This window comes from Symphodus melops, assembly GCF_947650265.1.
Source record: "Symphodus melops genome assembly, chromosome: 6".
Taxonomy (NCBI): domain Eukaryota; kingdom Metazoa; phylum Chordata; class Actinopteri; order Labriformes; family Labridae; genus Symphodus; species Symphodus melops.
The window spans coordinates 20,794,097-20,808,398 of NC_136696.1; the positions used below are offsets into that span (position 1 = coordinate 20,794,097).

The following is a 14,302-nucleotide window of genomic DNA, read 5'->3' on the forward strand; positions in this document are numbered from 1 at the left end:
TGCTGACTGATACTTGTATCAATAATTCAACCAGCGGAGTGGTTTTGTCATATCCTTTAACGAGCTGGAGTGTTTGAGCTGAATTCACAGTTAGGTCATAGCTGAGCTGTCATCATGATATAATTCCCCCAAGGCTGAGGCCCTCCAGCAGTCTGCTGCCCTGTCTGAGGACAACACAGTACATGTGTGTACACTGCAACTGTGTTTGCTTCCATTTATGCACATCATAGGAAGAGATATAAAACATTGTTTTGTGAATTGATATGCCTTTTATCTGAAAAACACACACAACAAAGAGCGTTCATGGTCATGTAATGTGACTATATAAAGGAAGAGCATTTTTATTCAATCTGAAGCATTCAAGGTTTAAGGCATCTGTTTGTGTTTGTTTTTCAATGAAATACAGCCCTGCTACTCCCCCACATGTCTCCTTAGAAACTAAGATAGTGAGTTTTGTATCTGAATATACATAACTCACATAATGTTACCATATCTGACATTACAGTTATAGAAAAATGATTTTTTTAGGCTGAAGAATGCAAAACCTAATCAACATCTGTGCTTTATTCATCTCTGAAAGATTACAAACAGGTGATTCTTCAAAACTAAAAAAGATGGAATATCAAATTATTTGGGGTGAAGTTCAGATTCAATCGTAATGTAATTGTTTCAGTTAACGTATTTGTGTCCCGAAATAAAGGAAAGATCCAGGTGCAGTTTTCTCTGTGTTGAAGAGAATTTAACAGGAGCTTGATACAACGCTCATGTTTGTGTGGACAGCATGAAGCTCAGGCTAGCAGCTGGTGATCTTATCTTAGCATTAAGACTTAAATTAGGGGGAATAGCAAGCCTGACTTTGTCCTAAGCTAATAAAACGTAGCTGTGTACTCTCTCTCTCTTTTCTATTTTCTTTGCTTGATCCATTAAAAATCCAAAGTTCAAATCTTGCTTTGACATTTTTATTGGTATGGATTAAACACAGCAGTGTCATCTGTTTCTTGATCTGTTTCCCTGTTTCCAGGCTCTTTGCTTGACAAGCAATTTCTAAAATGTCTTTCAAATGCTTATAACAAGGACACTTATTGACAAAACAAAGGATTATGCGGCATTAGAAATACAAAGTCTCTATTATCCAAATATAGCCCAGTTTAAGGGTTTGTGATGCAAAAAACCTTTTTTTTTTCTGTTCCGCTTCAAAACAAACAAAAACCTCAATTTGATGCTTTTCATGAGTTGAAGTGAATCCCCAGCCTTGTAGTCTATGCAAGAGAATGCACGAGTCCTACAGGACCAAAGGCTAATTATTCTTCCCTTTAGAAGTGAGGATACTCTGTAAAATGTGGCATCAAACCAGGGGGAAATGGGACTGAGTATTCAGGGCTCACACCTGAGAAACGCCAACAAAGATAAAAGAATTCTTAGCTGTGCATGTGCAGGAGAGTCCACAGAGGATGTAGACGACATGCTGCGCCCATGGCTCTCTCACCATTTGTGATTTGTTTGTAAGCAGTGCTTGATAATCATTTGTGCAACTGGCCCAGCTGGGGCCCATCCCAAATATGTTGAATCTTTCTGTTAGTCTTTTTATGATGTTTACCCGGAAGAATACATTCCATCTTTCTGCTACTGATTTGTGGTAGATTTGGTGAAGAAGATGAAACTGTTGAGATTCAATAATTACACGTCACTGTGTTTTTCCTCTCTCTTTCAACTGTTCTGGATAATTCCTACAGGACTCTTTTACACCTAAAGTGATTCTAGAGGGCTGTCTGTGAATCTAAAACCATTCATTCATAATCAAAGGTTGTTGACTTGTTTCTTTTCTACATTTTGGACTTTATGTGTGTTTGTCTGTAATCATATGATACAACAACTTGAGGCATTGAGTGCCTTTGAGTCAGTTTACTTACATTTGAGTCCAGGAGATCAATGCTGTCAAGACTCTTGCTCCGGTGAATGCGGCCTTTGATGCGGCGGAGTGAGGGTTTGCCCTGGGCAGTGCTCGCTGAGGAGGCTGCAGTGACGGAGCCGGCGGTCGGGCTGGGGTGTATCCTAAGGTCACACACACCGAAGTAGAGGAGGACAAAGAAAAGAAAATCACTACATCAGGTTAAGTACAAGTACGAATCCAGCATGGTTGTTGTTTCTCAGCAGGACAAAGTGCCACAGGCAAAAAGGAGGAAGATGAGGAGGAAGACCACAACGTGGTCATGTTTTTTTTTTGTTTGTTTTTTTCAAAAGGCCATGGTCCCCTGCTGGATATATTGGCATTTAAAGAAAACTATAATTAGATTTAATGTCACAGCAGCCCTTTAGGGGAGCTTGTTGGAGCCCAGGAAATGCTGCAGCTTCAAACAGGGAGAGGCCTGTGCAGCTCTGTGGGCGACAGCAGCCAGACTGTAGCTGGGTCAGGGTGAGATGTGGGGAGGAAGCACACTTGGCTGACCTATCATCAATACTCTCAGGAAATGTTTTACCCTTCACAAATGACATACTTACACAACACTGTTGGACCCCTGCTGACCATGTAACAACCCTCCGCTTCTCATTTCCTTTATGTCTCCCATGTTTGACTTTTAATTTATATGAAATGTACAGTGTTTAACATTGAATAAAATATCTCTGTTGGGACGAAAAGAGCTGAACTGAACTGAGAATTTAGTGTTGGGATACATCTATATCAGGCCTATAGCCACATCTCTATATCTGAAGCATATGAATTATTATGGAATCGATAAGGCATGGCTTTATCAACATTTTATAAATCAATAACTAATGTTTTGTTCCAGGTTTGACAGGTAGGCAAATTCTCGCTGTCCGTCAATTTTCAGACTTATGTGGCAATAACATTACACCAGAATACATAGGGCATTGGATGTACGAATATTGAAGTTGTATGATCGAGAAAAAAAAGTGCCAAAATGAAGGGATGTATGAAAGCAACGTAGAACCATACACATTTCAATAAAAATAACATTTATTTTAAAGGTGGGCTTTTTAAGGGTGCCTGATACATTATAATGCCGACCTTGTTCACAGCCGCATTACATTGCTGAGTGTCCATATCCATAATCCGACTACCTTTTATAAATTTGAGTCACGCCAACAACCATCATCTATAAAAAGGCTAAATTGGTGGAATGGTAATTTCCATGTTTAAAAGAATCTACCTTCCTGTGATGACATCTCTTTAAAGTCTAAACACACAGTACACAGATTACACCTTTAGATTATAGCAAAAGTGTGACCATCTTTTTTAATATATTTTCTTAGATTTTGTAGATAGCACTGTCAGTGTCACATATTTCTTCTGTAATCAGCACATTGATGGTTAATTAAGTCCAGGCAAAGCTGGCCCCATGAATGTACAATGGAGCTTAAATTGGTACTATTGTAACAGTCTCCTTCTTGTAGCCTCTCTCCAGTCCTATCTCTCTGTGTCATCGAGGACAGTCACTCTTAATAAGGATTTACCTAACACAATATTCAATGAGGCAAAATCCTGTCTGCACAGTGTGGCTCAGGGATAGTAGATATCCATTAGTGTGCTCAGCAGCAGGCACTAGGAGCTCCTGAGGTTTGGAGACTCAGCCGGGGAAATTATATGAGAAAAGAGAGAAGAGAGATGGGCAGAAAAAGAACATCACTATCCATTTTCTCTCTGCATTAATTCAATAGTCGCCTAAAGCGATGTGAGGTGCTTACTGGTTGCGAATGCAAAAGGTAAAAACACTCCGCAATACCTGCAGTCGATTACAAGCGACCTCGGATTGTTCTCATAAACAATATAGCAAACATGAGTAATGAGAAAAGCTGCTTGGGCTGCATGGCAGCCCGGTGCAGTCCAGTGCATTCACAGCCTCATTTCTTGGATGTTGATTCTATTATGGATTTCAGCCAAAACACTTGAGGCTACAAAGGCAGATTGTAACGCCGTGCCAGTAACTGTGCAGCCCAGATATAATGTGCTGTATGATCTCACGTTGCTCCTGTGATGTATTTTTGGTCAATATTAAATATGCAGGTGTGAGTGCTTTCCTTGAGGATTGTCAGAATATATAAAACTGTGAGATTAAAATTTGACATCTACTTTTCACTTTATCATGGTCGGAGCTTTATTTAATTTACACTGAAAGGGCAGCCTTTGGCAAAGATGACCATGAACAATCATTTGAAAGTATGTAGAGTAAAAATAGCTTTTTGAAATTTGGCATACTTGTGAAGAAATATGTTGACATTCTCTAAATATGTTTTTATTTTTTTGTTTTCTTGCAGGTAATAAGAACATATAGTCAACATATCTGTAGACTATAAATAAAGTAATCTTTAAGGTTAGCTCCATATTTAGGGTACATGAAAGGCAACATTTAATAGAGTCACAAAGACTGGAAATGAAGGGAAGCAGCTATAGCCAGGCTCTGGAAAGCAGAAATAATTTCCCCTCCAACAGCTGTTAAATTTTTCAAACAAAATGAAGACCATTGTGTAAAAATGTTTTAAATATTCAACTTTCTGTGGCAATAAGTAGGCATGTAAGTGTGAATCGTCTTCTTTTTCTTGTTGGCGTTTTTCTAAATGCTCTGCAATTAGAAAACTCACAGTGTGAGCTCAAACTCCGTTCATTAAAGTTCTCTAAATGACACGTTATATCGGATGGGAAAAAAATAAGAAGTAAAAACTTAAGGTTTTAGTTTCAGGTTGCTAGACTTTTTCTTGGCCAGGTACAGTAGCTTTATCAGACCTAGTGTGGTCTTAACTCTTGCTACTGCTGTTGTTGTTATAACACCTTTTACAATTTATTTAACGAAGAGACATGAGGCTAAAATAACAAGCTCGAACAATTTCATAAAATGTTTCTTTGGGGACAAATACAAAGAAGAGGACATAAATAACCCTGAAAACATTTGAGTCACTGCTTTTGTCATTGTGACTAACACATACAGTACATAGTACTTAATGTTATTATAAGGACGGTGCAGGGTTTGTTTGTTTTTTTTGTTTTTTTTAAAGATAGCTGTTAAGACTGAGTCAACATGATTTAGATTAATGTATTCAACTGCCTTTGTCCACGAACCCGCACTCAGGATGGCTAGCTAGAAGAACATTGCAATGCTGAGATATGTTAAATTATAGAAATCAGTAAGAACAAATCATTTTAATTTTATTGGTGCGCATGAAAATCTTAATTCTGGCTATATTATAAGTTCAAATGACAAATTTTTGAGTCAGCATTCACTTACTTCCGAGCTAGGATAAAGGTAAGATAGGAAGCGTCTGAAGACAAATTAACCATTTGCTAGTTTACTTTAACATAGAATGAACACCTTCCATCATACAGTTACATTGGCTAAAATGTTGGAAATATGATCATTGTCTGACTGTGGCTAATTAAGTAACACAATGTGTTGTTTCACCGGCCCCATCTCATGGAAGATTTTCACTATAAATGTTCTTATACTAACAACCCTTAACCACAGCCAGCAGTACAACAGTGTAACATAAGTTTAGCTGCCCAGCCTGAACATGGCCTCAGAGAAAAACAGCTGCTGTGCGGGTTAAATAGAAGTCATGCACACACCGGGTTTTAATAGAAGACTTACTCCTTTATTTGCTGTTTTGCTTATTCTGTGACGAGTTACCAGGACAATAAGTGTCTCCCTGTGCCAGAGCTTTTGCAGTCTCTTAACTAAGACAGATGAAAAGGAAATGAAATAAGATAATTGCTAAGGAAGACCCTGATGGACTGCACAGCCCACTACAGTACGATAACGTTTGTTCACATATAAGCTAAGGTCAAACAGATGCCTGATGCTATTAAAAGTAAGGATGATGGGCACACAAACGTTCTTGCAGTTGCAGGACTTCATGTTGTTCCTCTGTAGCCTTTTCTCTCAGTCTGCCTCCAGGAGCCATCAGGTACAATTAGTTCGAGCAATAACCGCTACTGCTTAATCAGCAGGTCAATAGGCAATGTTACGCGTCATTCCTCTCATCTCGGCCCTTGCTAATATAACACTTAACAGGGAGTGCAATCCTGATCGGTGTCTGCTACAGACAAATACACAGACATAAAACATATAGAGACACACACTTCAAAAGACAAAGCCTAAATGAGTTATCTCTTGCCTAACCACATAATGCTTTGTCTGTGTTTTTTCTGCTTTGGAGAATAGGTGCATGTTAAGAATAAGAGGACATATTACATAAATTGTGAACTGTTGTATTATCCCTAAAGGCCTGCAACAGAGTGTAAAGTTCATTAAGCCAGGTTAATGCTAATCTTGGTTGTGTGCAGGAGGAGTGGGTTTTTAAGACTGTAGGCAAGAGGAACATCTGTTAGCAAAAGATGAATCCTAATTTAGAGGGATGCTGCTATCCAATCAAAGGCAAGCAGAGCTCTGCCGCTTCCTAATTTTGGTAGAAAAGGATGCACATGGTACACACATTTGCTTCTCGGATTGTGTTAAGTGTTCGGTCAGAGTGATATGTAATCTCGCCACCACACACTGTGAGATCAACAGAACAGGAAGCAGCTCTGAGCAGAAAATGGGACAGAATTAGCGCTGCAATTATGTAAAGAGCAACCTTTAAAACAGGATACTTAAAATTCAGTATTAAAAATGCAACATGCCTTTTCTTGATTAAAACAGTATTTCTGCCAGTGAAGTCTTTACTTCCTTTACCTTCTTTATTTGGGTCTACGTTAATTACACGGAAATATTGAATTTCCTTTAATGATAAAGGATTATCTTATCTTAAAACATATTCATAATGCCCTACTAAAGAAGATTACTTTTTTCATCAGGCAAATATGCCGAGTCTTAAATCATTTCCATTTTAGACCTAACCCTATTACACTAAGCTTTGATCAAGTTACTATTTTTTTAGTTAATCACTGATAACGAACTTTTTATATTTCTTTAAATTTGTCAGTGATATCTAAGAGCAAAGAACAACACATGTTGATGTTTTGCAGGCTTTAACGTGAAGGTGGATGGTGTAGTTGTTAAGGATTTAAAAGGATTAAAACTGACTTTTATTTCATTTCAAGTGATAGTTGCAGCTTCAGTAGAGTTTATCTGGTGTATTTTTTGTCAGCAGTATTCATGAATATCGAGCATTATTGATCTTAAAGGTCACTTAATTAAGATATCAATTTAATTTCAAACCAATGGCCCTTATCTCTCTGTCAAGTCCATGCAGAGAAAAGATTTGGCCCTTTTTTTCTCGTAAGAATGGGAGGTGTTTGTAAGAAAATTAATTACAGCTTCAAAAGGGAGAAATATACCAAACAACGCTTAAAGTAACCCCACAGCATGCTGCTGTACTTGACCTGAAACTCATTCACATTTGTGACAAAGTTCAGCTAGTTGTCAATGTCATAGCACGGTACATCAATCAGGTGTACAGACACTTTGTGCGGTACAAGAACTCTACACAGGTATACCAAACCAAACAAGTCTATTAAATGAGTACACTGCACGGCACATTAAATGATATTACAGTTACAGTGTTTTTTGGCTAAAATGACTGTATTGTGTCACAGCGCTAACATGAGATCAGCGGGCCAAAGTTTTAATTTCTTATATATATTTTTTTTCTAACAAGCACTTCTCAAAATCTACCCTTATTCCTTTCCATGTTACTAAAGTCTTGTAATCAGCTGTGCTGTGTTGTTATTTATTCTTTTGTTTACATCATGTTAGTTTTTTTAAATTAAAGATTACATTTTTGGACATTACATTAAAACTGAAGACCTTGGAAGATTAGGAGTAGGGGTGGCATGCACCAAATGGCAAACGTACGGGGTCAAGCTTGGGGCTGATGCCGCCAGGACTTCACCCCCCCTGCAGCCACGTTTATTCTCATTTTTATGTTGATTGCTACCTAATATTATTGTCATTTTATTACTTTTTTCGGATGACTTTGTAGTTGTGAAGCATTGACCAGGTTGAAAAGAAATTCTTAATACACAGATATCGTTCTATAATACTCTTAAATGAAACAACTATTCTTGTTATTTTTACAGATGTTAATGAAGACAATAAAGATGAGAACAAATGCACAACAAAGAGCATGAATCTCAGATAACACATCTTATATTTCACATAATCAGCTGTAATACCTGATTTAATTGTAAGTGATGGTGTATCATTACAACTTCAAAACCCTTTATCTTCAATATTCTTACTTTTTGTTTACCCAATGTTAAGTAAAGTTTTTTATTCTCATACTATTGTATCTCCTTTTCTACAAATGGGTATATACATCCACTTGGGTTTCATTGCTGCTTTAATCTGATATTATAGAACAGAAAAAAATGTAAAAATACAAAGAAGCAACAGACAGGTGACGTATCCCAGTGATAACCAAGTCTATACTATTTTTATGTCCAAAAATAATTATTAACATAATTTCAGGGATAATGACCTTTAAGTGCAGATGTGTTTAAAAAGTGTGCACTGCCTTGTCCCTAAATTGTATTGCGACTATGATAAGAAACTTAACACAGAAGTGGTTTTCAGAATTATTAATTACACAAATAACGGCAATATCAATCGTAACAACAATGTGACCGAAAGTAATTCCTGCTTTAATATTTGAAAAATTCAATGAGTGGTCCCAAAGTTTAATGGGAAGATTTATGAATTAAATGTATTAGAAAATTATAGTCACTTTATGTCCCCATAGTGTGGTCTTCTGCTTTTCACTTGAACTGGTCAAAACACCCTGTCCAACTTGGTCAGGTATTTCTCCCAGAGTTACATTACCGGTTTAGCCTTTTTATATCTGTGCACTGCTGTGAATGAAAGACGAACCTCTTTAAAAAATCAAAATGAAAATGGAGATGTAAGTATCAACACAACAATGAGAGAAGAAACATAAAGGGACTCCTTTGTCTCAGTGTAATCCCATTATCTCCTCCTGGGGGGTCAATTAGGCTAATAAGAGGATGACTAAGAAATATGATTAGCCAAAGAGACAGAGTGATAAAGAAAGAAAAAAAAGAGCTGTATCTATGATACGAGTGTGAACCCAGCTGAGGTCATAGTAGCACTTTAGGCTACAGAGACATTAGAGACGGTGGCTTTGTTTTTATAAAACTGTCAAAAAATACACGAGAATAACATTTTAAAAATTACAAACCGTAAAAAAAAAATTACATTTGGAGGGAATACCCTCATGTGAAATACTAGTTGTGTCTGTGTGAGTCTCTAAATCTCCTCTGATCATGATAATCTTAGTCCAGACAACATGACGCGCAGAGATTTTCAGAATTGGTGTTTTCGGTGTCAGAGACGGCTCAGGAAATGGTTTAAAGTTTGGTTTTAAAGGGCTGATAATAACAGTTTAAGCCTCTCACACAGCGGGAGCTGTGCCAGTATGACTGCATTATGAGGGTAAATGATCCACACCGTGCAATACATTTCCAGTTTGTAGGAAACACTTTCCTATCACGGAGCCATTGAGCCCATTGACTCCTAATTAACCAGCTTTGCTTTCAAACAAGATGGTAATCCTACTGTAATTAGGGATACTATGTCACACACGTTGCAGTCTGTGCAGCAACCTGCTTAAAGCGCAGAAAAAAGGAAATGAAAGGTCTTGAAGTAAACAAATGAACAAGGCCACAGGAGGAGGAAGAGATGTGGTCACTGCATTAGTATCATTCAGGCACACAGAGTAATGAGGACACTGGAGAGGTGGAGACGAGACACAAACACACATGCTGAGAGCAGAGGAATGGTAGAAAATGTTTAATGAGATGTGTAAATAGGACATAAAGCCAGTAGAGGATCATGTTTCATGCTTCTGCATTTTATTTATTTGTAAAAACACAGCAAAGAGGAAGAGACTGGAGGAAGAGTGATGGTTTCCCCACATGGTTAGCTTGATGGTGACATATCCAGCATTGCAGAGGAAGGCCGTGTAGTTCATGTAAAGCAAACGAAGTTGGAGGCAAAGAAACTATAATGGAGCTATGACATCATCCCTACGCATTCAACTTTACAAAGTGATGGAGAGGAAGGACACAGCTTTAGATCCAGCAACTGTACTTCCCATACTCACTATAGCATGCAGAGTTGCTGCCTTAGTACATTTTGTGTGTGTCAAAAACAGTTGGTTTGAGATGAATTGAACATGGTGCAGACCGGCTGCTGTGGCTGAAATGAATGTTATATCTTTTTTTTTTTTTTTTTTTTTTTAGAATAAACGCGCCTTGTGCCATCATTTAATGGGAAGTGGGAGGAAATAGCTCGGCTCCTCTATTTTCCTCCCAACCTGCATCATCATCATCATCATCATCACCATCCGCACCAAGATTCATACTCACCACATACGCTTCCTTGGTGGAAGACAATGTTCTTTGTTGGAGGCGGTCACCCCCAGAGCCAGCTGCATTACAGTAATGTATTTCTGATAGTTCACCATGGTACTGTCCACCGCTACTAAAAATCCAACCCAAAGAAAAGCACAGGTGACCATATATTTCTTTATTTCCTGGCATCCGCCTCCACTGCGTCTTCCATGCTCAGCATCACAACGCCATTTCCAGCGCTGAAGGACTGACAGAGAAAACACTCCCCAAGGAGCTGCTGAGCGAAAGGTGCCGTACCGCTGCGACCCATGTCTGCAATGACACTCTGACCGTGTTTTAGCGCGCGCGACACCACCTCGGATCCATCCGATTTGTAGCTTCTTTTTTTTTGGTCAGTGTCTTTATTTTTATATATTTTTTTAATACGGTCAGGATTTGGGCATGATCTCCTTCTTCCTGCCTCCTCCCTCCAATCCGGGCTTGGAAACACTCTTTAAAAACGCTGCAGAGTCCAGGCGTCCGTGTGTGAGGTAGGGAAGAGAGTGTGTGTACAGTGTAGTCAGAGGGGAGCGACTATGCAGGAGGGGAGGAGGGAGAGGAGGAGGAGTAGGAGGAGGGAGGCGAGGGAGCGATTCATTTGGAGGTGCTCAGTTGTAGCATCTGTTTCGGAAGTCCACAGTTTGCCTTTAATCCTACTTGTTAACGGCTGTTTATTTACAAAGTCGAGTCTGTGTGTTACACAACACTTCCTGGAAGCAGTGATGAACAGGGGCGTAACTAACACAACTGCTTATTTTTTCTTTTTTTTTTAAATTATTATTATTTATTTTATTTTATTTTATTACGTTGTGGTGCACTTACTGTTCGACAAATAATTATTTTTTTTAACATAAGACATTTTGAGATGTCACAGGGGCTGTAAACAGTTTGATTAATGATGGCTGAATTCCATTTAGCTGCTTCTGTTTGTAGTACAACTCTAAGCCACTCAACCATTTTCAGATAAACTGCATAGAACAAGAGCATATATGTAGGAAAGGTTACTACTTATTTTTCTTGCCTAGCCAAGGCAAATCATGACTCAGTTGATAGGCTATATAGTCAAGTCAGAAAAATCTATACAATAAGTATATTTATGCTCCATGTCAACCAAGCATTTTTTTTCCCAGCACAACAGTTTTTTTTTTTCATTGGGTAAAGAACTTTGCAGCAGAAAGCCGCTATCTGGATGGAAAGCGCAGCGTCTAGCGTCTTTTTTACAAGCCCTTTGCCATTTTTTTTGTGGCCGCTCCAAGCGCTCAAGTTGAAAGTCTTTCAACTTTTCAGAACGTTGCTGTTCACATCACGGGCACTCTTTTCCAAATGTCTGATGTTCCACATATTTTAGCCTTCTACGGATTGTATCTTGTAGCCACATCCTATACCCAAGTGTCTGATCGGGTTAAAGAATGAAAATAAAACATGCAGTAAAAAGTAACAGAGCAGTGTTTCAGGTCATTCAGACTGTTGTCATAGCGACAGGATGAACGAGCAGCACTTTTGTTTGTAGCGTACAAATGCTTATTGTAAACATTTCCGAGCGCAACGCCAGTACTTTTCTGCCCGGAAAAAAAGGCTAGGTAAAGACGGGGCCTAAGGCTTCTGAACAAAAAAGCTTTTTTGTGACAGTGGTAGTTTGTAGGCACAAAAACAACTTTTGTTTTGTTAAGGAAAAGATAATGGGCCGGCTAAAAATGCTTATTTAAACTAATCCTTGGCTTTGTTCAACATGTGACTCAAGCTACCTGCATTAAAAGACAGGTACAACCCTATTGCCTTTTTTATCGTTTCTTACTTAACCTTCATACCATCATGTACTTCTCATTCCTATGCCAATAAAACCACAACACTGACAAGGCATCCTCTCTGTAGTATGCCGGCAGGTCTATAGTATGTTTTCGGTCTGTTATTTTTTGTTTAGTTTTAGGATGCTTTCATACTTGCAGCTTGTTTGCTTTGATTCGAATCAGATGATAAAATTGATACATACATTGTTTTCACTTATGGACTGCACCTAAAATCCTCCTGATCTTGTAGTTTCTGTATGCACTTCACAGCAGGACACTATTCCTGTCAGATGGTAGGGGCTGGGAGGTTCCAGTAAAATGAACTATTCAGAAGCAGCGGATAGACAGAGTCAGAAATGTAATGCTATAATGAAAATATTTTCTTTCATAATAATGTTATGGGTAGTTTGTCAAAGGAGAAGAAACATACAGTACTGGCGATGAGAGAACATAAAGAAGCAGTTTAATTACATGCGCGGAGACTGCGCTGGTTGCATGCATACAGTCTACGGTCGTGCACAGATCGCAGGATATGAACGTCACCACCCTCTCCCACTTGAGATGAATTCTCCTGATTATATTCTTCTCACATCAGCTCACTTGGACTTTCATGTTAATTGGCAGTTTGGAGCTGTCCCTCAATGCAAAGTTAACCAGTAGGCTCGGTATAGTATGCTGTGTATTTACACAGTGGAAAAGGGAGGTTGTGACGTAATGGACCAAGGACAGCCCAGCATTGATGTGTGCTTTGGTCCGCTCTACAATATTGCAGACCCAAGGGAAAAATGCAACAATTAGTGCTTTCACAAAACACCTGAAAAACTTCTCAAGTGTGAACATAAACAGCCACATTTTTCACTCAGATTTTATAAAGACTTTCTCCTGCCAAGTTACTAGTATTTTTTCAGCAGTGAGTTAAACTACCACACAATGATAGTGGGTTATCTTGAAGGAGGAAGTAGCTCAGATGCCTCTATGGACATTTAGCAGATAAGCATATTTATCAAATGTTGGACACCACTCACAGCAATACAGAAGTTTGACTTGGGACACAATGCATGCACAAGAGGAGCATTCAGTGCTCTGCCCAACAGCGTCAGGTGAAGGCCAAGAAACTCCAACAGCTAAATGTGAAGCGTTGAGAGCAGCTTGGCAGTAATGGCGGTTCTGTGATACAAATTCCTTTGTTACAAGCTGGACTAAATCCTCAGAACTAAACCAGTTTTTTAACCAGTCGATGTAGTCGAGTCCTGTTTTGTTCTCCTGACATTGAATTGGATGGAGATGATGAATAACATTAGGCTATAGCTATTTTTTGCTGATTATCAGTTGTAGTCGACACTGCTTAGTAGCTGTATTACCAGCTTAACACTACTAATACCAGTTCACTATTACCACTACTATTGAGCCAATCCAGACAAGCAAATATTTGAATGACTAAATTAATACAAATAAAAGCTTCTTTGAACACCTAAATACAACAGAAGATATTGAAAATGTATTCTATGTAAACCCAGTCCATCTTTTGGTGGAAATATGATGCAATCGAAGGCTTGACCTGTAAGATCCTTTAATTGCCTATTATTTCCTTCATCAACGCATTTCAAGTAAATACACGTTATTTTAAGAATCCAATTTCAAAATCTGTTGTTTACAATACACAACAGACTTAATCTCAGATGGCAGTGAGCCTGTCTGCCCAGTTATATTGTTACACTCCAAACAGTGTAAGTGAAAGGTGAAAGTACAGTGAACAACATCATTACAAGATTATTGTTAAACTGCTTTGTGATTACTGTTAATCTTTAAAGTCAGACAAAGCTCTGTTGTAAATGAGCAGGTCAGTCATGGATGTCTGCTGCTGATGTCACAGTCTGATTAAAATCGAAAAACCCGAACACAGACCTTCAAAAAACACGACTGGCTCTTCTGAGAGCTTTAATTATGTGTGTTAGAAGATTTCAGATGTTTAACCTTATACATGTGTCCTGGGGTTGTTGAAGAATATTATCGTAGAAAATCATGAAAGCCACAGTTTCCAAATATAAAGGATGTTCCTCAGGGCTTTTTTTTGTAAGTTAGATGCAACACTTTGGACAACCATGGGGCATGAATTAAAATCTCAATCTTTTACTCAGAAATGTGTAACACCAAG

The 14,302-nt window shown here is 38.5% G+C and overlaps 1 protein-coding gene across 4 annotated transcripts in view; it reads right to left on the reverse strand.

Moving 5' to 3' along the window:
• tjp1b (tight junction protein 1b) overlaps positions 1–10,862 on the reverse strand; it is a 50,966-nt gene extending 40,104 nt beyond the window's left edge. For all 4 annotated transcript variants that reach the window (XM_079346290.1, XM_079346291.1, XM_079346287.1 and 1 more), the window contains exons 1-2: positions 10,337–10,862; positions 1,911–2,052 (exon numbers count right to left, since the gene is read on the reverse strand). In XM_079346290.1, coding sequence (XP_079202416.1) covers positions 1,911–2,052; positions 10,337–10,488 — 294 coding nt within the window. In that variant the 5' untranslated portion in view covers positions 10,489–10,862. The remainder of the gene's footprint in view (positions 1–1,910; positions 2,053–10,336) is intronic.
• Positions 10,863–14,302: the final 3,440 nt, after the last annotated feature.